General features: G+C 40.2%; 2 protein-coding genes across 3 annotated transcripts in view; both read right to left on the minus strand.

Annotated features, from left to right (window-relative positions):
• Nucleotides 1-1,987: 1,987 nt before the first annotated feature.
• On the minus strand, nucleotides 1,988-19,231 carry cwf19l2 (CWF19 like cell cycle control factor 2). Of its 2 annotated transcripts, XM_068585460.1 has the most exons (19): nucleotides 19,109-19,231; nucleotides 18,046-18,156; nucleotides 17,597-17,716; nucleotides 17,054-17,164; nucleotides 16,642-16,761; nucleotides 16,079-16,172; nucleotides 15,501-15,619; nucleotides 13,792-14,401; nucleotides 13,326-13,569; nucleotides 11,565-11,682; nucleotides 9,909-10,010; nucleotides 7,664-7,783; nucleotides 7,005-7,142; nucleotides 3,782-3,994; nucleotides 3,404-3,520; nucleotides 3,071-3,226; nucleotides 2,882-2,962; nucleotides 2,654-2,755; nucleotides 1,988-2,298 (listed from the first exon to the last, which is right to left on the minus strand). In XM_068585460.1, the coding sequence occupies exons 1-19, from the start codon at nucleotides 19,199-19,201 to the stop codon at nucleotides 2,158-2,160; spliced, it is 2,910 nt and encodes a 969-aa protein (XP_068441561.1). In that variant the 5' UTR covers nucleotides 19,202-19,231; the 3' UTR covers nucleotides 1,988-2,157. The 2 variants fall into 2 exon arrangements, with proteins under 2 accessions (XP_068441561.1, XP_068441559.1); XM_068585458.1 differs by lacking the exon at nucleotides 1,988-2,298 and having other exon boundaries at nucleotides 2,313-2,755; nucleotides 19,109-19,205.
• A 2,348-nt stretch (nucleotides 19,232-21,579) lies between these two features.
• alkbh8 (alkB homolog 8, tRNA methyltransferase) overlaps nucleotides 21,580-22,952 on the minus strand; it is an 11,048-nt gene continuing 9,675 nt past the window's right edge. The window contains exon 12 of the mRNA XM_068584099.1: nucleotides 21,580-22,523. Within this exon, the coding sequence (XP_068440200.1) occupies nucleotides 21,738-22,523 (786 nt within the window). The 3' untranslated portion in view covers nucleotides 21,580-21,737. The remainder of the gene's footprint in view (nucleotides 22,524-22,952) is intronic.

Raw genomic sequence — 22,952 nt, forward strand, 5'->3', positions numbered from 1 at the left:
TTGTTGAAATGATGGTTTAGATTTGTCCATTTATCTTGGTGCACATTGTCAACTTTTATTTTACATCATTAAAGTATGCCTGATCAACATTTTTATTTGAACGCAAATGTAAAGGTTTGTTTGCCCTTGATACTTAAATGATCAAATTATCATGAATTAAAATAAATCAGACAAAAATGTTCTTTGAAAGGCAGATTTGCGAGAGAGAGAGAGAGACAGAGTAGATAGATAGATAGACAGATAGATAGATAGATAGATAGATAGATAGATAGATAGATAGATAGATAGATTATTTATCCCGAAGGGGAAATTTGTTCGTCACAGTAGCAAGGAGGAGAGAAGAAATAAATAACTTGCATGTTTTGCAGCCAGATTTACATAGCGTCTAACACACAGATATAGAAACATCCACAAACACAGATATTTCAAATGAATGCCAAAAGGAGAAAAAACCTATATAGACGAAACCAGCCAGGAGCCAACACACATATTCATCAGAGTTTTTCAGCTTGAAAAATCTGAAAAAAAAACTTGTAGTTGTGGAATGCAGGAAGATAAGAGGTTTAGCCGGTGACACACACCAGTGATTCAAAACCAGGTTTTCCCCAGAGATAAGCAGGCAGTCTACAGACACACTCACAACCTAAACCACAATTGTACATTCATCTGTTGCCTGTCACATCACACAGATATGCATGCATTTTAATGCTGTGTGCCACTCACTTGAGCTTTTAGATATATTTAGTTCTTCTGTGTGTTTGTGTGTGCATGTATGCGTGTGTGTGTGTGTGTGTGTGTGTGTGTGTGTGTGTGTGTGTGTGTGTGTGTGTGTGTGTGTGTGAGTATGAGTGTGCGCTAGCGAGCAAGTCAGTTTCAATTTTTGGGACACAAAGAGCATATTATTGCCTTAAAATTAACTAGAAAGATATGTGTGTGTGTGTGTCTGCATGCCTGTGTGCGAGGCCATGCGTGCTTGCCAGAGACAGGGAGAGAAATGGCTGTCTGGGTCGTAACTCTGCCCCCAGCCAATCTAATTGGCCATAACCATATATCACTTCAGGCCACTCTGCTGCTCTTAACCATGAACCTGGGCCTCTCTGTCACTTGCCTAATATAAATAAGCTGCTGCACGGTCCCAAGGGACCGTTTCAAAGGTAGAAATCGGGTTAAAGAATCGCAAATTGCATGTTGTGGTGTTTCACTAACAACTGTATTTCAGATTCAATTAAAATGCCCACAATATGATTTAAACTTTGGATACACATTTTGATGGTGGGATTTATTTTTCGGCAGTTGCATCATATACAATGAACAGTGAATAGTCTGCTGTGCATCAAAAATACTATGGTAGTAGACATGGCTTGCTGATCTTCAGTGAAACGAGTCTTATCAAGGTGATGTTATAATAATAATACAAACAATGCACAACTGTTACTCCTCAGAGAAGTTCATTTCCTCCATGCCCTTGTGTGGTATGTTCCTTCAATAAAAGGTTACTTTTAGCAAACATGTTATATTATATATGAAAGGGCAAGTTAATAGTGTTCAAGGAACTATAAGAGACACAATTTCACCACTATGAATTAAAAAATATAGTGCAGAGTGATGTCCCTTTTTTCTTAAAAGAATGTTAGAAATATTGCCAATCAAAAGGAGCAGAAAGGTATGAAAGGCATGACATCGTGATGAGAATTGAGATGCTCACATGGGCTTTAAAATATACCACAAATTATGATTATGGATAAAGATTATTACAAAAATACTAAAAAAAACGAAAAAGGTAACTTCTTACATAGTTGTTTGTTTAAAAGAAGTAACTAAGACAAAAACATCCCAAGTCGTATTTGATAAAAAAAAAAACCCACATAAATCACTATTTAGGTCTTGTGACCTTTTAAGCATAAACAAATAGAGATAGGACACAATTCATGGCAAGTGTGATATTATGTTTGGTTATGTAACATAAAAATTACAACAAACACATGAATCAAGGTTGTTTCATTAATTTTATTTGATTACAAACAGTCTAATATTGTAACTTCTAGTACAAATTAGACATAAAATTCGGAATAAGTAGATGCAACAGTGCACCACAGTGAGTCCGTATGCGTTTGTGCTTAACCTTCAAGACTCAAAGTGTTCTGAGAGAGTGTCCAGCTAGCCCTCGGTCTTAGTGCAGTCGTACGGTTTCCACCACTGTGCAAACTGGAGGACTTTCTTCCTCTGGTCATCAAAGTTTTCTCTGATCAACTTTCTCCAACGTCGCGGCTCCAGGTCCATCATGCCTCCGACCACTTCCTGCGAGGGGAAAGAGAGATTCGGTCATCTTGAAAGATTGCTGTGAAAGGAAGTATAATTAATTTGTGAGTGCAGAAGAGCATGACTCAAAAAAAAAAAGAATAAAAGCCCCATAATGTTTATTTGAAACAACATTGGTATAATACTCAAAGTGCTACTGTAGGCAAAATGTACGACTTCATTTGTGACAGATGCCATTAATGCACCTTCATCGACACAGTTGTAGCTGACCCAAAGTTACGCATATACTGCATACTGTAGATACATTTGATAAAATTCCTGGAACTAAAGAAGATTGCCTTCTACTACCTAAAACAGTAGTACCACGTACACCAGTCTGAATGGACACACTAACCTTGCCAAAGTAATGGGGGAATTTTTGTTCATTTTCAATGACATGAGCAAACCCTCCCTGGAGTCCAAAGTCAACAGCAAAATAGGGAAGACCTCGAGGAACCTTCGAGGCATTAAACAAACAAGTACAAACAATTAACAAAGGTTCAGACAAAACCCAAATATTATTAAAATAACAGACAGGAGTAACAGACTGATCGAAAGACAGACAAAGATGAAGCGGGCATACAGCGTGGCGGATGTCTTTCGAAGAGAGGTCGACGACCTTCTTGTTCATGGCCCATTCCTCATCACAATCCAGGATGGCTTTCTGAAGGCACACAAAAAATGGTATACACAACTCAAAACCTATCCCTACAATAGTCAATGTATCAGTGAACTTAAAATCAGAATGACTAGAACACAAATGCTTATAGACCTTAAAGTATATGGGTGCCATATCGCCCAGTTCTCGGGGTAGTGGGAGACACTCAAGGACCAAATGTTGTCTTTTGCGTAGGTTCATGTGCGTCTCCATGAACACACAGTCCATCTCCTGGGATTCAAACATTCGCACTAAAGTACGCCGGAACAGCTGAGGACACCAAAGCAACAACAAAGGGAACTGAATAAAATTATAATTATTGTTGTTTGAGGTAAACATTGACATTTAAAGCGGCACGTGGTCCTGATGTGCATTTACCACACGACTTCAATACGACTTTGGAAGTTGTTATTTAAGTCTTTGGACTTGGAGCTCTGTCTGGCTAACCTGCATTTCTGACCACACATCCTCATCCAATCCGGTGGCGGAGCAGTGATGCTGCAATGGACAGATTCGACAGTGGCCCTCTGTCATCGACAATCCTGCAGGCAGGCTCAAGTAAACCTGGACCCAAGATGGAAAACACATCAATCAACGATAATCCACATTAGGCGTTAATGTAAATAATCGTCGTTTCAGCTCTATTTAAAGGAGAAAACCTGCATGTGATCATATTAGAGAAACAAAAAACAGTTAATTACTTGCATGTTTGCTTGACAAAAGACTTTGATTATCAATATTGTTGACTGACTCATCAATTAAGCGGCTAATGATTTCAGAACTAATTCCAACATCCCAAAAGATTCTGTATTCAGGATCCCCTACCTTGCTCCCTATTGCCACGATGAGGTGCTTCTGGAGCTCTTGGCTGCTGAAGCACTGCTGGCATTTGTCCATGGAGGCCGCCAGCCTCCTGCTCTCCCCGATGGCTTTGCTCCTCATCCTCTCCTCCTCCTTCCCCTCGCCCTCCCGCTGCGCTGCACTTGACACGAACATGTCATCCAGCGTGTAGTTGTCGCCGTCTGTCTTCCCCATCATCTGGAGAGCCGAGTGGGGTAGAAGTGGTGGTGGAGAAGGCGGGGAGAAGGAGAGAAGTTTAACAGGAGTGTGATCACTATTGGACAAAAAAAAAAGTTTTTTCTCTCCAAAAAACAACAACGAAAGAACGTACTAAAGTGTGTGTGTGTGTGTGTGTGTACATATATATATACACACAGTATACATGAAGTTTTCACTCTTCATTTAAGGCTTAAAACAACGCCTTGGCAATCCGACTGTCGAGCCATCGACTGGTGGTATCTTCACTAATTGGTGTGTGTCTAGGTGCTGACGCAATATTCCTCCGACTGCCCTGCAAGTAAGTTTGTTTCTGGTGTGTGTGTGTGTGTGTGTGTGTGTGTGTGTGTTAACAGTGTGAGGCAGGATGCCGAGTATCGACCCATGCGTTTCTACGTCTGAGTCTTGTAACCATGGTGACCGGGCAACAGGTTGGAATCGTTGTGCATGGGCGAGCACGGCTGAAGTGTGTGTGCATGACTCGCTGTGTAGGAGTGAGTGTGTGAGTGAGAGTGAAAATTGGATTAGTTTAGTGACAGTGTGGGAGGGAATGTGCGTGTTTGTGTGTCTGTAGGAGTGTGTGTGTGTGCAAAGGACTGCACCTAAGTGTGCAGCAGCACATGCTACATTAGTCCAAAAGAGAGGGTTTTTTTTTAATTTTTGTGCGCGTGCACGCACGCACACGCGCGCACACACGCGCACACACGCACACACGCGCACACGCGCACACACAATTTTCACTACTGATGATTTCTTTTCATGTCTTGGTTTATGATAAATTAACACATTCTTAATGCAATTTAAATCATAGATTATCAATTCAGCAAATACCAGCAGAGTACAAAGGGTTGACATGTATTTGTCTGGTATACTACTCATATTCTATTTCAAAATACAATCTGCAGACAATGCTTGTCTGCTAACAAACTGTGTCTTTGACCAATGGATGAAACTGGTATTTATAGAAGCCCTGCCATGGTAACTGTAGATGTATTTTTAGTGTTCCTCTTTGTAGGTGCAGAACGTATGTGTGTATTTTTATACGCATGCATGTGTAATGAATATATGAGTGACGACGAGTAATTGTGATTTTGTGCCTGCGTGTGTGTCCGTGCGTGCTTGAATGAGTGAGTGAGCTAGGGAGTGAGGGGAAGTGAGCGAGTGAGGGCAGAGGAAGTCAAAGAAAGGGAAAACGTGGACAGAGCCAAAGCATTTTGTCTTTTTTTTTTTTTAACTCCCATAGCATCTCCTCCAAATCACTGTGTTGATCAATGCTTCCATTTCAAACTCTGTTACTGACACACACACACACACACACAGAACTTGTTGTCATATTCCTACCTACAGGGAGAGAAGAAGTAAACAAAAACAAAAAAAAAGGATGTGCAGTCTGTAGAGCTGCTGATAGACTGACACACGCACCACAACCTGCCAGTACCCATCTGCTGCTGTACGTCTATTTAAAGCACACAGCGGAGGAGAGCAAGCCGCAGAAAGAGAGAGCGAGGGAGAGAGAGAGACAGAGACACTAGCAGATGTAATAACACGAGCAGATGGAGAAGAATGGATACCACAGAACCAAATGCATATAAATCTGATAAATCCTAAATATATATCTTTCCTTAAAGTATTACAATTCATCTTGGTAATTGTTCACATAAACACAAACACACACTTATATATTTTGTAGATGTGTACATTTACCATGCCATATTCCTGTCTGCACCTTTAGTGTGTATTCAGGGAGCAACATTGTGTTGTTTTTATACACATTTTCAGGTCCAGCTGATCTAATCAGTCAAAGAGCTACTTCATTCTATTGCATCGTCCACATCATTTATGTAATACTTTACAAAATAACTTTAAAACTAAGTGAATGATGATGATCTTTGGAATACAGATGGCGATCTGGATACAGGTTAAGTATCATCAGCAACCGCATTAGCTGAGGAAAGCCAGAGAGCAAGCCACCTTGATCCGCCAAACTTTAGTTTGCACCTTCAGGTACAAACAGTTCTGTTCTCCGTTAATTCATCATTTTCAACTTAACTAAACTGATCTAACCACAGTTTATTAAAAAGGGAAAGTTCACCCAAATTCTAAATTACACATTTTCAGAGCTGCCAACTTGTCCAAAAACCTTCCCGTGAGATTATGTCGACGGGGGCGGGAGGGAGAGACGACGACGAGAAATATGCGCCGCCGAACAGCTGTGTGCCGGGAGGGCGTGACTTAAGACCAAAATGAGTGACAGTCACGTTCAATGCGTGAGACTTGAGAGCCCCAATACCTCAGTCTCTCTACTCCTCTTCGTCGGCGGTCCCCCAGTTGCGCGACTGTCTATGCCGCGAATAGGTTTACAGATGCGCTCCTTAGCGCCAGCTATCGTCGGGGAGTTTGAAAAGGAACCGACGCGCCTCAGACTTTTTTTTTGCTGTGATATATTGGTTGTGTGGCGTGTGAGCGTGTGAAAACATGAAAACGCGTGTGGCACACGGCGAAACCGTGAGAGGTGGTGGCTCTGCATTTTCCCTCCTAACTGTAGCGCTACTTATCAGTCTATATTGTTTTGATTTGAGTTGCTGAGTGTTGGAGATATCAAAGGTGTTTTCCTTCTCTTGAATATAATAGCACTAGATGGAACTTAACTTGTGGTGCTCAAAGCGCCCAAAAAATAATCTTTCTACTGAAATACACCCTCCAACTGTATCACCGCACAGAAGGAAGCATGCATCAGTATTCCATTGTCTGAACTCACCTAAAACCATTGAGCTAGTTAACGTTACAGCTCAACCGAGGAAGACGCCATTAATGTTTCCATCTTGCACCGTCACAAGCACGAGCCTCTTGTCCATTAGTAGAATTACCTTGTGTTGCCAGACCGGAGAACCAGTCCAAAGATGCCATGTTGCCATTTCTATAGTTCTGTTTCAAATAAGTTGAAAGGGCACCCCTGACATTTTTGTTAAGTTAATGAATAACGTTCTCATACCTTGGAAGCCATGCGAGAGTAGAGGGCGTTCTGATCCTGTGCAGAGCTCATCTTCTCCCTCCTCACCATCTCCTTCAGACCCACGTTGTCATCGTCCTGGAAGTAGCGCACACGCTCCCCGTCAACATGGGTCTCAATCTGATGAGAGACGGAAAGAGAGAGGAGAGTGGGAAAAAAAAGACACAATCTTTAAAGCCATTCAAATCACATACAAAAGGAATGAGAAAGTGACAATGGAGAGAAGAAGATGAACTCTGACAAACAGAAATGGACAAAGCGAGATACAGATCATGAGGGAAACCGAGGGCAAGACAGACGTATGGGAATCTGAGCCACTTTATACATTCATAATCACCAACAACAGAGAGTGGACTGGAGAGATTTGTTTACAATACACACATAACAACTCAGAGTCAGGAGATAACCCTGCTCTCATTACACACTCTGTTGAATATCAAACAACATGGAACAAACAGCAGGACACAAACCTCCCTTTCACTTCCCCTTTTCTCAATACCTTCGTCTTCTAGTCTTCAGGAGCTTTGTCCTATGTTGTGGTTTTTTGATTTTTTTTTAAACAATCCCTCCCTGTTGTCCAGTCATTGGTTTCTATTTTTACTTTTCTACATTGATTTCCCTCGTCATTCCTCTCCCTTTACCGCTTTCTTCTTGCGTCGACCTCCGTGGGGTTCTTGGGGTCCAGAGGGGTCATTGACTGGCCAGGCGCGACCTGAATGGTCCGTTCTGAACAGCAGGACTTCTCGGTCTTCACCGGTGACCTAAAAAACACAAAACACAGCCAGGTCTTTTTGGTTGAATTTTGTTTTTGTAAAGCAATGAAGGAGAAAAAAACAGTACTCCCAGAGAAATCTTTTTTCTTGTGTCGGTAACTTTTGGCATTCAAGATTCCTCAGGTGAAGAAAAAGGATAATCTCAATAACGTTCAATGCTGTAATGATGCAATGACGTCAGCAACCAATGCCACGTCAAAATTACCCGATATATTGATTCAGTTTAACATGGATTATTATTAGTAGGCAGATACTTTAATCCCATTGTGGATAACCCAAAGCTACAAGTTTAATCAAAATGAACATTTTGATGAACACATGAGTAAGTAAAGCAAATAAATAATCTCATCCGTCTTATTTATGTTTTTGGAGACTGCAACTCCTCAGTGTCATACTGGAGGCACATGCATCACTGTTCGCTTAAGGAAAGGAGGGCAAATGCAACAATCCAGATTCAGCAGATGTGTGTCAGGGAGCGAGAAGGTAAAAGAGGGGCTGTGAGGACGGAGGAAGACTCTGACTAATGAGGGATCTATCTCAATAAATAAATAAATACCTCACATCACCACCTACATTAAATACAACTACTAGATTTTCTTAAAATATTCAAATGTTTTGTCTTAAACTACATTATAGTTGTTGACAAATACGCTTGAATTATCTGATTTAAGAGGCAATTTAGCGCTCAACACCGGTCTGTGGCTTTCAAAGATCAAAAAAGTGTTTATTTTGAGGATCTGAAGTCTGAGTTGCACAACGTCTGAAGTTCGAGCCGACAGGTAGAGACAGACAGCCAAGAAACAAGAACACGGTGGGAGTATCAGAGAGGATAGGAGGCAGTCACAAGAAATTGAAACTGGACTGTCAGAAACAAAATTATAGACTAGAATATTTTCCCTCTGCGATCGACACAGTTCAGCCTTTTAAAGGCTCCATGCGTAGTGAAAATATGAGCCAAAGAGACAGCAGGAGTCAAAACACTGAGGAGTGAAGACAAGCCAAACTCCTTCTATAACAAGACAGATTGGAAGGATCTCTGAAGAATCAACATCACTCCTTCTCTAGTGCTGAAGTACCTCTCAGCTGACGAGTGCACTAAAGAGAATGATGATATTTTCTCAGAAATGTTTCTAAGGATTTCACCTTTCTTTTATTAATTTGGATAGGACAGCCTCTAGTGGGGATGAATCCGGCCTGATTACAAATGATTATATACTCTACAGTTTGTATAAATAATCACAGCCTGATTTATATGCGTTTATAGTGTTGTTAGGGGTCTGCTCTTGTCGGAAATATATTTACATTTTCTTCTGCGTGCGTGCGTGTGTGTGTGTGTGTGTGTCTGCATGTGGCCAGAGAAGGCATTAGCAATGCCAAAGTCGTAGCAGTACTGAGGTGTAAGAGTGATGCCATTGGTCTCTATTAATTGCCTGTTCGACAGACACAGACAGGATGGCACATATAATCTCTCTGTCTACCTCTCTTTCTTCTACTCCCACACACATAGTCTGAATGACCCCTGGTAGGAGAGTGCCGTCAGCACAAACATTTGTTACCCTTTAGGGTCTGCTAAAATGCCAAACAGGGGGCTTTTCCATGCAGAAAGCAAGATATAAGAGCAGAGCAGCAAAGATAATTCAAACCAGCAAATTCCTTTTTCAGTAGTAGTTGGACATAAAAGCAGAGTTTCATCTCTACGAGTGCGTATGAGGCTCTTGATGAGAAATGGATACTCTGTGTGTGTGTGCGTGTGTGTGTATAATTTGTGTGTGTTTGTGTGTGCGTGTGTGTGTATAATTTGTGTGTGTGGTAGACAGTAAATCTATGAGATATAGATATCCACATAGAGGAAAACTGTTCTCATGAAACACCAAGTATGTTTAGACGGTAACTTTGGTCAATTACTGTTAAAACAGATGTTTAAGGCAATTTTAGAAGGTGTACTTTGTGGTGCTGTTGAATGTTGAATTGTATATCGTTATCTTGTGAGGTGAAAATGAAGCTGATTCCGATTATGATTCTGTTTCAACTATTATGTAAAGCCTCATGGACAGGACACTAGTTACATTAGTTCCACAAAGACTGTGACAACTTACATGTTGCATTTACATACCTGCTTTAATTTAGCCTCTTCTTGAAGCATCTTTCGGGCAGCGTAGTTCTCTTTGGCTTTATGTGCTGCATCCAGCTGTGATCTCAGCCTCTCAACCATGACCTGAAATATACACACAAAACTCAAAATCAGTCAATATTTTTGTGTGCAGGCTTTTTTTTTAACACTATGTACACAGTCTTAAAGGAAATATTAGAACATGATGAAGATGCCCTCTTGGCCTTTTTTCCTGTTGAAAAATGAAGCCTAACAGATACATTGAAGGCTTATTTTAACAGCCGTTACTGCATTATTATAAAAGTGTCATATGTGTGTGTACATTGGCAGATATGTAAATAGAAAAAGCCATCTGTAAATGTTTTATGAGCCGCATTTTAATAAATAGCCGACTATATTGTGAAATCAAGCTCAAGATTATTTAATCCATTTTTTTTGACAATCGTCAAAAGGCCTTGAGGCTGAACAGTAAACTACAGAGGACTGAGAACAAAATCTATTTGACTCAAGCACACACAACCTCTTAAGCCTACTACTGTGACAGATATTGATAACTTTATGTACAAGACAAAAAAACGCAAGAGTACGTGTGAGAAAGGCATTCAACACACATATAAACACACAAAGTGCTTTGGGAATATTGGTTTGATTGCTTTGTTGTGTAGGGATATGACGGATGAACACTTAGTAGTATAGGTGTGTGGGTGGGTGTGTGCGTGCGTGAGTGTGTGTGTTGTAGCAGACACCTCTGTAACACACTATAAGAGATCCCAATAGCACGCTCAGCATTGACACGTGAAGGCAGACAGATGTAGAGAAAAGTGCACAGCTCAGTAAACGCTATAAATCAATGGGTTCCCTGATAAGCCGTTAAATCCACGCAAAGAAAAGAGTCAAAGCAAATGTGCTGAGAAAGAGCACATTATACATACCTATATTGCAATGAGTAAAAGTGTAAGGAACACCTGTAGTTTTTTTTTTATGCCACAGAATAATATGAATGCATTTTACATTTGATCTGTGACAGATGTGTGATTAGTATCTTTAAATGCTTGTATACTAGGTCTTTTTTCAAGGACTAAACAGTACCGGTTCATAAAGAACATTACTTTTAATCAACGGAGTGTTGGATTATGGGCCTTAATGTTGCTGAGCCTGCAAGGTTTCTTCATTTAAAGTTACTATGGGTCTTTGGGAGTTAGTCAGTCCTAAAAGTGTTTATTTAGCCCAGTTTAACCTACTGGAGATTATGACGACTTGTGTTAAATGGAAATAAATTCATGATGCGTGAAAACGAGCTGGCAGTCTCCTGAGAAGCTCAAAAATCCAAAACAAAAAATAGCAACAGCCAGTAAAAATTACACTTGCAAGAGCCTGGCAACAGTGTGTATATGACTGGTAGACCAGCGACAAAAATGCGGGATTTATGTTCTGCTTTAATGAAAGGAACTTCTCTCTTTTATAAGAGGAAAAGCTCCATAGATTTTATCCTTGGAATGAGAGTACCTCAGGGACATTTTCACAAACAGCACGAAGCTAACAAACCCCATCTCATTTAAAAAACTTGTTTTTCCCCTAAAACAGGACGAGTCATGCTTTGATCAGAGTTGTCTCATATTCAGCCCGACACAGTGAGAAGCGGTAACATAACCTACTCACAGTGTTGCCCATAATCTCTGCCTTCACCAGTTTGGCTCCCAATTTGTTCATCTCCTCCTCTGACAGCAGAGGAAGCTCCTCCTCTTCCTCCTCTCCTTCCTCACTGTCACTCTCACTCCTAGGAACAACACCGAGAGGAGATTTTGGAGGGCAGACCAAAACCAAGAAGTAGAAAAGGAATTAATATGCAACCAATTTATGAATTTATGGGCAGTGCTATTTTACAATCTTAACAAGTTTACAAGTAATCAAGTTTCACAAATGTAACCACATTATAATACTAGTGATACGTAAACCTTGAAATATCCCATGTCCCATGTCCAGCACCTCCCCATCTCTAACCCACTTTGAGGAGCAGGATTTGATGACTCCAATATTCTACCTTATTAGTCATTCTAAACCCTCTAATGGGATGCTTATTTGTATCGTTTTTTAACTTAACCATTTAGTTGTTTTATTGTGAGCTCTCATCCAGAGATCATTACAGCCCTGCCTTGGAGGATCTGAGCTGCAGCCTGGAAAGCATCGTTCTAGGCTATTACACTTCTCATAGCCTCATTTTATTCTGCTGTCGCTCTGCAGACTAATTTCATGCTATCTAACTTACTCCAATTAGGCAAAACACAGAACAAGTAAGAAGGCTTCACAAAGCAGTGATGCTCCAACATCTGGCCTATGACGGTGCTATATGTTGGGTGGCCTTGAAAGTACATATATGATGCACCTATTTGACGCATTTTAAAATGGCTGTTTTGTCACTTACTGGTGTTTGCAGTTCAGTGCCCCTTTAAATGAGATGGAATATTCATGTATGTTGCAGATATAGCATAATGAAATGGACCAGATTAAAGACTATGTTAAGAGCATGCGTGTGTCTAAATGTCTGTTACTAAAAATAGTGCTTTGGTCACACAGACAGACACAGTGCAGATAACATATGAGTTACAGAGTTTAGACGCCAAGGCAGTTTTTCTGGGAATATCAAGACTAATGTTAAAAAGCAGATAAGGATTCTTGTACGTCCCTTAAAACTAATCAAGCACATATGTGAAGAGACAGCACATGCTTTATGGAAGGGATTACAGTGAGAAAGTCTGAGAGGAGGTTGGCAACGTGAATACTTTAACATTACCTAACCCTGATGGATGCTTTTATGTGCCGTGTCTTGAAGTTCCATTAGCAGTTTTTGTTGTGTCTGTGTGTGACCCTGTTACGACACACACTTGTAACCCAAGTCACCTAAAATCTACATAAGCTGCCAGAAGAAAATGATTAAATATACAGTACGTGTACTTTTCTTACACAAGTAATAAGAAATGTATGTTAGTTTAACTTTGGAAGTCACCATCTCTGCGTTTTGGGCTTTGATTTGGAAATACTGCAAGAACTCCCACAACATATATGTTCAAGCATGAGAACATAGATTTGTATACACATAAATATGTTCAACACTCAGTTCATATTTTACATGTAGTACTGAATCCCAAAGACAAAGAGGAAAATAGCAAAATACTGATTTAACTGTTTTAAAGTCTTTTGTCAAGGGGTTTAAGTGTTTTTAATAGCAAAGCTACTGCTGCCGTTAGTGATATCCTGTGGGATTTGCGTGGACAATAAGGGCATTGTAAAACGGCAACAATTGCACTGAATATTTATAAAATCCACAAAAACACATACAATTAGAATATTCAATCAATACGGTGGAGTCAACATTAATTAGCAAACCATGTTTTTAAAGCAACTAAATAAAAATCTTCCAACCTTGATGTCATCACAGCAGTTTTGTCACCATGCAGAACGTCTTGAGGAGCAGTTGCAGCTTTACCAGGATCACTCGCTTTCTCCTGCTGTGGTTTTTCAAAGCTGGCAGATTCCCGAGCAGGATTGCTGCTCTTCTTCCAGGCCGGCATGTTGCTATTACTTGGACCAGAGTCTTCATCGTCAGAACTGGGTTTCAGGAACCCTGTGGATGGCCGTGCTGGAGGACGACGGTGACGTTGTGGAGCTGCACAGGTGAAAAAAGTTGCAATGCATGTTAAGGCTTCCAAGACGCTTAGCATGTTAATTATGTAAGTATTGTTTTCTGATTTGTGTTATAAATTGAGCAGATATGTGACATAGGTTATTGCTCTGTTGGAATATTAAAAGAAAAAGGACCACATGGTATTTGATAGATGAAAGATGTTGAAATTTAAAAAAATCTTAAAAGGCATGGACATAGACCCACCTTCATCATAATCCTCTGAGGGTTTGAGGAAGCGGCTTTTAAGTGACGATGATGGTGCAGCACTTTCTCCATCTCTGTCACTGTCCCTATTTCTATCTCTGTCCCGATCGCTTTCACTGTCTCTGTCATCTCTTTCATCATCCCTTTCCCTGTTTCTTCCGCCACCTCTTTCCCTGTCTCTAACTCCACCCGTCTCCCTGTCTCTTACTCCATCCATCTCCTGGTCTCTTCCTCTATCCCTGTCCATGTCTCTTCCTTCAACCCTCTCCATGTCTTTTCCTCCATCCCTCTCTCTATCCCTTTCTTTGAACCGGTCTCCGTATCGACCTCCCTCTTGCTCTCCACCTCGATATCCTCCCTTCCCCCTGTCCTCTCCTCTCCCAGCATGGTATCTCTCTCTGTGTGTGGGTGATAAATCTCTCCCCCTTTCATTTCTTCTCCACAGATCTCTCTCTGCCCCATCTTCATCTTTTCTCCTCCATCTCTGTCTGGCCTCGTTCTCACCTCTCCTCCACCCGCCTCCCGCTGCTCTGTCTACTCCTCCACCTCTACTCTGTCCGTACACAGCTTTCTCAGCATCTGCAAGTTTTTGCTGAAATTCCTCCAATGACTGTAAAAGGAGAAAAACAAGAAATATTGAAATTCTAGAAATAATTATCAGGTTCTGTAGCTCGGATCTGGCACTTTATTGAAGGTCAATTTGAAAGTGCCTCAATGCTAGCGAATAGAAGTAAATCGAGTGGTTTCATCATTTCCAGGAGGTTGTTATGGCATATTTGAAGGGTTTTGTCGCTTGCCCTCTGGTGTGTTCTACTGTAATTATGCTTGTAATGCAGTTTAAGAGGAATTTGCTCAGTTAATCTAAACAAACAGTGGCTTTTCTGGGTTTCTTACAACCTCAAAGCCAGTTCATCAAACAAATTGATGTTATGACTGGCCACGTAGCATGAGCTATAGTAAGAAATGTATGTTGTAATAACAACATGTCATTCACCAACTACAGACTATTGTGAAGTTGTTAAACAACAGCATCAGATAAACACAAATATATCTCCTGTATCGTATCAAAATGTCTCAGGTCGGCAAAACCAAAAGGTTATTGTTTAATCAAATCAGTTCAAGGGGTTCCTTGAATTTCACTACTCCGCTGTTTTTGGGTAATCTCAACTACATCTGCCAGAAAACAGACGATATCTTTGCTTGTCTAGAAGAAAAACCAATGAAACGCACTGCTGTGGCTGACTGAGCTCTGACAAAGGAAAAAGTGCACACACACGCAAACTTTCTATGCTGTCAACTGGAGGGCTCAAATGCTGATACTGCTAAAAGGGACTTTACAAAGGACACTGTGCTCTGAGTGTGTGTCTGTGATGTCAGACGACAAAGAGATTAATAATAAAACAAGGTATCTAGACACACATTCCTCCCACAGCAGAGAGCAAGTGTGTGTGTGTGTGTGTGTGTGTGTGTGTGTGTGTGTGTGTGTGTGTGTGTGTGTGTGTGTGTGTGTGTGTGTGTGTGTGTGTGTGTGTGCATATCCTTGAGTTTTGAGTACATTAACCTTGACATGCAAGTAAGAACAACTATGAATCTATATTCTGATGTGTCCAAAACGCCATCTATTCTATGGCTTTTTCGAGTAACTGCGTGTGCCTGCGAAATTGTGCATGTGAATATTCAAGCCCTGCCAATGTGCCATCGGTTCTCACTCCGTATCTCTCGGACACCACATCATTGAGGCTGCGCTGCTGCCTCTCTGCCTGCTCCTTCATCCTTTGGTAGCTCTTCCTCAGCCAGCTCAGACCAGCATCATTCACAACTGAACCTCCTGAGGACAAGGGGAGAAAAAGGTATATATTACAAAGGCGCACATTTCTGACTATCGTCAAAGCAACGTAAGCCCATAAGGCTATGATTGGTCCGCTAACCACATCCTTTCTGAGTCTCGCATTTCCGGTTTCATAGCATAATACCGCTGTTTTTAAAAGCCATAGCAGAAACACAAACAATGCAAGTAGAACTTCTACTGATTCCGCCAGAGTTGAAACTATATCTCTGTGACGTATTATTGTGAAGATGTGGAAAGGAGAGGAAATTAGAGAAAATTAGGGATGAGAAGTACAACAGGTAGAGCGAAGAGTGTTGTAAGCAAACATCGAAGTTTAAGAGCCGTGTGTGATTGGAGAGAGCAGGAGGATTATTTGAAGTGCACGCTTCTTTTACATTTTACTTGTAAAATGTTCCACTACCCAATGCTTCAATAGAGTTGACTGATCTCTGTAATTACCTTTCTTAGCTGCAGTACCAGTCATCTTCTCTGGGGGCAAACCACTTCCTCCATCTTTCCAGAATGGGTTTAGTTCCAACTTGTGCAAACCAGCCTGAGGGGACCACAAACACACATGTCAAAAGTACCGTAGGGGAGCAAATGCTAAAAGTTCTGACAAAAAAGCCCTGCAGACAACAGTAAGTATATAAATAATATATGCACATGCACATGCACATGCACATGCACATGCACACACGTCCAAGAGGTGGCATCCTCTGTTACCTTGGTAACCACACCATCGGTAAAATTAGAAGATCAGAGAGTTTTCATTGTACATGCTTTCCATGCATACACAAACATGATCACTCTTTATCTCCCTTTAACACAGACATTCAGGTACTTTTGCATTAGGATTAAAATAACAGATACATGTGAATCTGCCGCCTGAGGACACCATATACATCAGAGGAACCATGGTATTGTCTGAACCTCCCCAGGCCAACAATGGAACAAGAACCACAGTATAAATGGATTGGGCATTACAAATTAGAAAGAAAAAAGGGGGGAATATGTACACACACCTGTTCAATTGCCTGAGCCTTTGCCTTCTCCTCCTCTTTCAGTCGCTCTCTCTCAGCCCTCTTCTCTGTTGTAGACGTCGTGCTCATCGCCAGGAAGTCAAAGGTCATCCATTCGTCTCTCTATGGGACAGAGACATATATATATATAGAATTATTATTATTGTTATTATTATTATTTAATGGGTGGTGTCATGAGTGAGTATGTTTGATACTAAACTAGATGAAGCAAATAATGCAGGTAAAAACCTCTTCACACCTCGAGAGACAGTATTACCTCTAGACACTTGGGCTCCATTTAGTTCCTTTATTCATCTCCATTGTGGAGAAGGGACAGTACTTTTGGATGGAACTATGTGTTGTATGATAATAAAACACAATAATAATAATGTGTAAGACCAGGTTAGTAGGTTACCTCGACATTCTGGGCTGGTTTGAGGTTACTCTCTGAAGGCTTGGACTCATCAGTAACCTGCCAGGCTTTAGCAGCTTTTGTTTGAGCCTCAACCCACTCATCCTGTGAGTCCTGACACATTGAGAGATAGAGAGAGAGAGTGGGGGAGGGGGGAATCATGATGAAGAAGAAAAACGGTACAAGAGATTAACATATTAAAACAAAATGGAAAATTAATAAATTATGGAAGAGGCTTAAAGCTAAATTATAATCATAAAAAACAACATCTCTGTGGAATAAAGACTGTGGAATGTAAGGAGGACTAAATTCAAACTTTACAGCTCACCAGGAATGGTAGACTGGGACAAAATATTCTCTCTCTAAGTTACACAACAAAATATTCAACCGCCAAAAACTTATAATCACATCTATATCACCATTTATCTCGCAGAAATGAAGTCACTTAAACATATGTTAGTTAGTAAGCAGTGTAGCACCATCTACGTGCATTAATCAGGTCTTGTTGAAATGGTTCCTGCAGTAGAAAATAACCTAATAACCAACCTCAGAGCTGTTATTAGAGCCATCTTCTGCTGTCTTCTTCTCCTTTTTGGCCTTCTTCTTTTTCTCCTTTTTCTTTTTTGATTTCTTCTCTTTTTTCTTCTTGCTTGGTACAGCACCCTCCTGTAGGTTGAATTAATTGTGTTTTTCATTGGTTACATTATTGTTTGTCATGATGAAAAACATTCATAGAATCATATTTAAAGGATGATCCATTATCGGCTCTGAGCCACAGCAGCCATCACCATCAATTTCATCAAGATCCTCTCAATTCTCCACTGGATAACTGCTTCAATATACATAATAAGGACCGTGAAAGATAAATGTTTGGTACAATTACTCAATACTAGTGTTTTGAAGTTCAATACAGTTGTGACTTGGCTGTAAGTTTATGCTACGATAATTGTTTTGCAATACAGTGAATAAGCAGGAATACAATTGTTACATCTTACTTCCTCTATGTCCTGCAGCCTCTGGTTGATCTCAGGGAGCATCCAAGTGTCCTCACCTCTCAGCCTCTTTAGCTCTTTCTTCCTCTCTTCCTTATCATACTGCTGCTTGGCCTCAATGACACAAAGGAAAGACAAGGCATTATCCAAAAGAAAAGTAAGCACAAATGTGAAACACATTTCAGACATTTCTATCGAAGCAGATACATTGGGCTGACATTATTGATACTAGTGATGAACAAACACAGTACTCCTAATGCCGTGGTTTTAGTGTTGCCTGTTCTCTTTTCAGGTTATATAGTGAAGAGGAGGTAGTGTGGCGACACCTGGGAACTGCTTTACATCTTTCTGGCTCGAACCTTTTCTCATATAGGTTCCCATACTGTGTATTATTTTTGTCATATGGATTATTGGGTTGTACTTGTATTATGTTGGTCTATTCAATACACACAATTTGGGCTAATTCCTCTACAAATTCAGCAGCATTAGTAAGACCCAGCTAAGCTCTTTGTTCTGGACAGTTCAAGCACATATGAGCGGGGCAGATAACGTGATTACAACCTTTAGTGCTCATAGACAGCAAGCATCATCTGCTCTGTGGATCATGCAAACACAGCTGCACGGCAAAAAGATAACGTACAATTAAACACATGCACACAGGTATTTAATGTGTGTGATTACACGTGTACACATGACATAATAGCTATACCAAATACAGCTGCAGGTCTCCTATCTGCTCCAGCAGTGTTTGTTTTGAGGTAATTTCCTGCCTGCAGTATCATCCTGTCCAGACACGGGGATTATCGGGTTAATGTGAAGACACACAGGTAGTTGGAGGGAGACACATAGATATCAATTTATATCACGTTTACGGACAAATCCACAAAAAGGATAGTGTTCAGCATTTGAGCTCATTTGTACCTCACGATAACTAAACGTCCGCCTACTTAACTCGCTAGCTTGCGTCAGGCATAACAGCTCTAAATAAATAAATAAATAACAGACACAAATAAAGCTAATTTCAGATTACGATGGGGCGGTTCGCTACAAAGTGTACAGTTCTTACTTTTTCTATCGCCTCTTCTCGTGCCTGTCGTTTACTATCCTTTCTTTCCTCAATGTAGCTCGAGCTCTCAAAACTGATTCCCTGCGCCGCCATGACACTGTCGTAAATGGTGTCGTTAATTGTCGTAAAGCGTTTGTAGTGCAAAAACCCAGCACCTGAAAGCTTATCCATTGTAGGAAGAGCACAAATAGTAAGACCTCTTTATGTGGGTTTATACATTAAATACAATTACTTTTCTCCTAACCTACAAAAATGGTTTGAAATATCAAGCACTATTTGTGGGGAAGTATCTCGTTTGAACTTTCGGGATTTTTTAAAATAACCATTGTGTTGTATGTGTGTATGCAATATCTACACAGATAGTAGGTGTTTATATAAATTCAGCATGGTGGTTAAGCTCCATGTGATGTAAAGCCAATTATATTTAAATGTTGTATGTGTTTAAATTTTAGAGAACAATACATACATGCTTGTTGTACATGCTATAACAATCCAGTCCATTGTCTCATCTATACCAGTGTAACAGGCTGCAGTCACATATGTAAAATACACTCAAGAGTAGACAGTTATTGTCCTCTTCCCATTAATACTAAACATCGGATTAATATTAGAGGCAAACCTGCTAAAAACAATACAATAAATCCTGTTTAAACTCAGAATGCACAAGCCTCTAAATATGCACAAATTTGTCTCAGAGTGTGTCGCAATCTGCAGAAACACATAAGACACCCTTTATTCTACATGTTACCTTTTAAAACACCACAAAACCTCCTTTAACAGAAAATAATATCAGAGGATTTTCACAGATAGACAAACATGTAAAGAAAACATTGTATATGCCAAGACAGAAATATCCATGTTACTGTAAAATTACAAGATAGGATGTCTTATACCAAAACTATGGTCATATGTTGCTATAATAACCTCAACTCTTGTTGTCCCAGTTTGTACCAAAGAAAACATTGGTGTGGAAGAACTTGACTGGCCTCCACTCAAACAGCATATTTTGAGCATGCTGGTATTCTCATTCTGTTACCACAAAGTTTAAAACGCAATATCGTCTGACATATTGTATGCTGTGAGTTCCTACTTACTTTTGGCTGTGAATAAAACACGTTTTTTTGTTCCCTTTTCAGCACTGCATCATTTTATATATATCACCAGTGCATGAGGGAAGGAAATATTACAATTACTAATCTGTCTAAATGTCTCTTGACCTATGTGAGCTAAAGATTTTAAATGTTATGTAGCATGTTACATCTTTGTGCTCTACCTGAGGGGGATTACTTTAAATTCTAATTATCCCTCCAAATGTCAGGCAACAGACTCAACAACGATAGACAAACAATAACACCAATACACACAAACACTATTGTGCATGAAACAATAAATGATCTCTATCACACATCCAGAACAAGATGCTTCACCTTAATCAATAAACCACTATCAATAAACAACACCAAACCATCTCCTGCCTCGGCACCACCGCGTTTGTTTTTGTAGGTCCCTGAGGATTGAGGAGTCACAGAGGGAATTTACAAGGAATTGCTGACCAATTGCTAACTTGCCACAGATGAGTCAAAACAAAACAAAATAGCACGACACTCCACCCCCATCAATACCCCATTATCCCACAATTCATTGCGTCTTTACAGGAGTAGCTGTCTGGTAAAACTTGTTTTGTTAATAGGTTATAGTGTGAACCTGTGACAGCGCAAGGCAGGCGATAAAGTCTTATCTTGGTGTTCCCACATTACACCAAATGTACATTAAAATACAGTATTGAATATCAGTTGAACACAAAAACTGGTATTTCAATAAAAACATAAATTATTTCATAAAAAATACATTCTGATCCCTCATTTCAATAAACACATACTTACTACGTCTACCTATCTTGCATTTATGAGGACTGTGATGAAAAACCCATGATGAAGTACTCCACAGTAACTTCATAAATCAATGTACACATATAATAAATAATAATAATAACAATCACCATGAGGTGCTTCCTTGGACACATTTTTTTTAAATAAAGAAACAAATATCTAAATTCTGCCTCTTGAATGTGAACAACTCCCCCAGTGCCTGAAATGCCATGTTACACATTGGCCCCTTAACTTGAAAAGGTCGGGCGCACGCTGTGTACAGCTTAGTTCCAGCTCAGGGAATTCAGGGCAGACACTGAGGTCAAAGGCAGTGGAAGAAATAAAGTAGTTAAAGATTATTGGCGGCAATCCACTGTACAGTGTACGCTCTATGGAAGAACCTTGTTTGTACCTTTGGGTTACACAGAACTATTGTATGTTTACAACCGGTGCTTTTCAACGACCTCAAAAATACCTCTGTGGTTTGTTTCAGTTTGAAGCTAATATTTTCAGCAAAAGCGGACTACAGGATTGTTTTGGCAGTGTAAGTGTCAAACCTTTCTAGGAATGATGCATGAAGAAAGAGCACAACAGAAGCAGGCATTGTTTTAATCCTTAGATTTATTTTATTTGTCTATTCACTTGAATTGCAGCTGCATTTGTACAAATAAAGGATCAGTTAACTTAGTCGTTGTTTAGATTGCATTAAGTCTCTTGTTTGTATAAGTTGCTAAACTAGTATGGATCATAAGTGCATCAATTCATCTCTCCAAGTCCTTCTCTAAAATAACACACCAATTTCCCTGATCGTGGTAGCTGCTCTGAACTTTCACTCCAGCCTCCTGGCCACACAGCTGCTCCAGCTCCCCCTGCTGAAACACGTGGTAATAGCGGTGAAAAACAGGCACGGGACTGCTCTCCGACTCCGACTTGAGAGCAGGACTGGGGGTCTGAGTAGTGTCACCACTTGCACTGGGTTTAGAGTCTGGGCTGTGAGTGGAATCACTGGTGTCAAGACCCGATCCAGGACACATGTTAGAGAGACCGCCTGGACTGGGATCAGGGTTACAGTCTAATTTGGCTATGGAACTCGAACTATAGGCTGAGCAGATGTTACCTAAAGTCTTTTTGGATTTCTCTTTCCTTTTATTCTTCTTTCCACCTTCTCTCGATTCTTCCTCCACTGTTTTTTTCCCTTCTTTCAGATGCCAAGGAACCAAAAGGTCCTGGGTGTTGAATGCTGTTCGGTTGGTGTGCACACTAATTTTACCATCAATCACGTCCTGTATGTCGTTGACAGGCCTGTCGTTGTCTTCTAAATGTCTGCTGGTATGAATACTTGATTTCCCATGAGGTTCCTGGCTGTCTCCTGCTGGCTGTGTGTACTCAGTGGGGACGCTACTCTCCGGATGCTCTTTGCTCTGGTCTTTGAGGTACTTGGACCTCTGCTTGTTGTACTCCTGTTCAAAAGCCCAAACGTAGATGAGTGCTCGACCCCCAGGCTTCAAAAGTCTCACCAGCTCCCTCACTGCTGCCAGACGCCGCTCCTACAACATACACATATACTGTTTATTGAACCACTTCAATCACATACTCCAAAGAAACCCCATGAACTGATAAACTAACTCAGGGACCAGAAATTAGTTAAAATGTGTGTTTGCTTTGCTGTCTTTTACAGTGTCTCAAAGCATGTGTATATATATTCATAAAAATAATAGTAAAATTAAGAATAATTCAACAATGGCAATTCATTGACATTCAGTGCCATGGGATTTGGCCCAGATTTGATGTCCCAGGAGCCAAAACTTAAACATCTTCCTTTTGAAACTGTGATAAAGTTTCAGTCTCTGCAGTCTAAAAAACTGTGACTGATATTTTATATATATATATATATATATATATATATATATATATATATATATATATATATATATATATATATATATATATGTATATATATATACATATATATACAT

The sequence above is a fragment of the Clinocottus analis genome, unplaced genomic scaffold (assembly GCF_023055335.1).
Source record: "Clinocottus analis isolate CAN_PGR_092001 unplaced genomic scaffold, fCliAna1.0.p SCAF_2, whole genome shotgun sequence".
NCBI lineage: Eukaryota > Metazoa > Chordata > Actinopteri > Perciformes > Cottidae > Clinocottus > Clinocottus analis.

Excerpts from the sequence above, each read along its gene's own strand:
- cwf19l2 (XM_068585458.1), bottom strand. The coding sequence starts at position 19,201 with ATGGCGGCGCAGGGAATCAGTTTTGAGAGCTCGAGCTACATTGAGGAA. Across the intron at positions 18,157-19,108 it reads GAGAAGAGGCGATAGAAAAA|GCCAAGCAGCAGTATGATAA; the intron begins GTAAGAACTGTA and ends TGTGTCATTGAG. Across the intron at positions 16,173-16,641 it reads AGGCTCAGGCAATTGAACAG|GCTGGTTTGCACAAGTTGGA; the intron begins GTGTGTGTACAT and ends TGGTCCCCTCAG.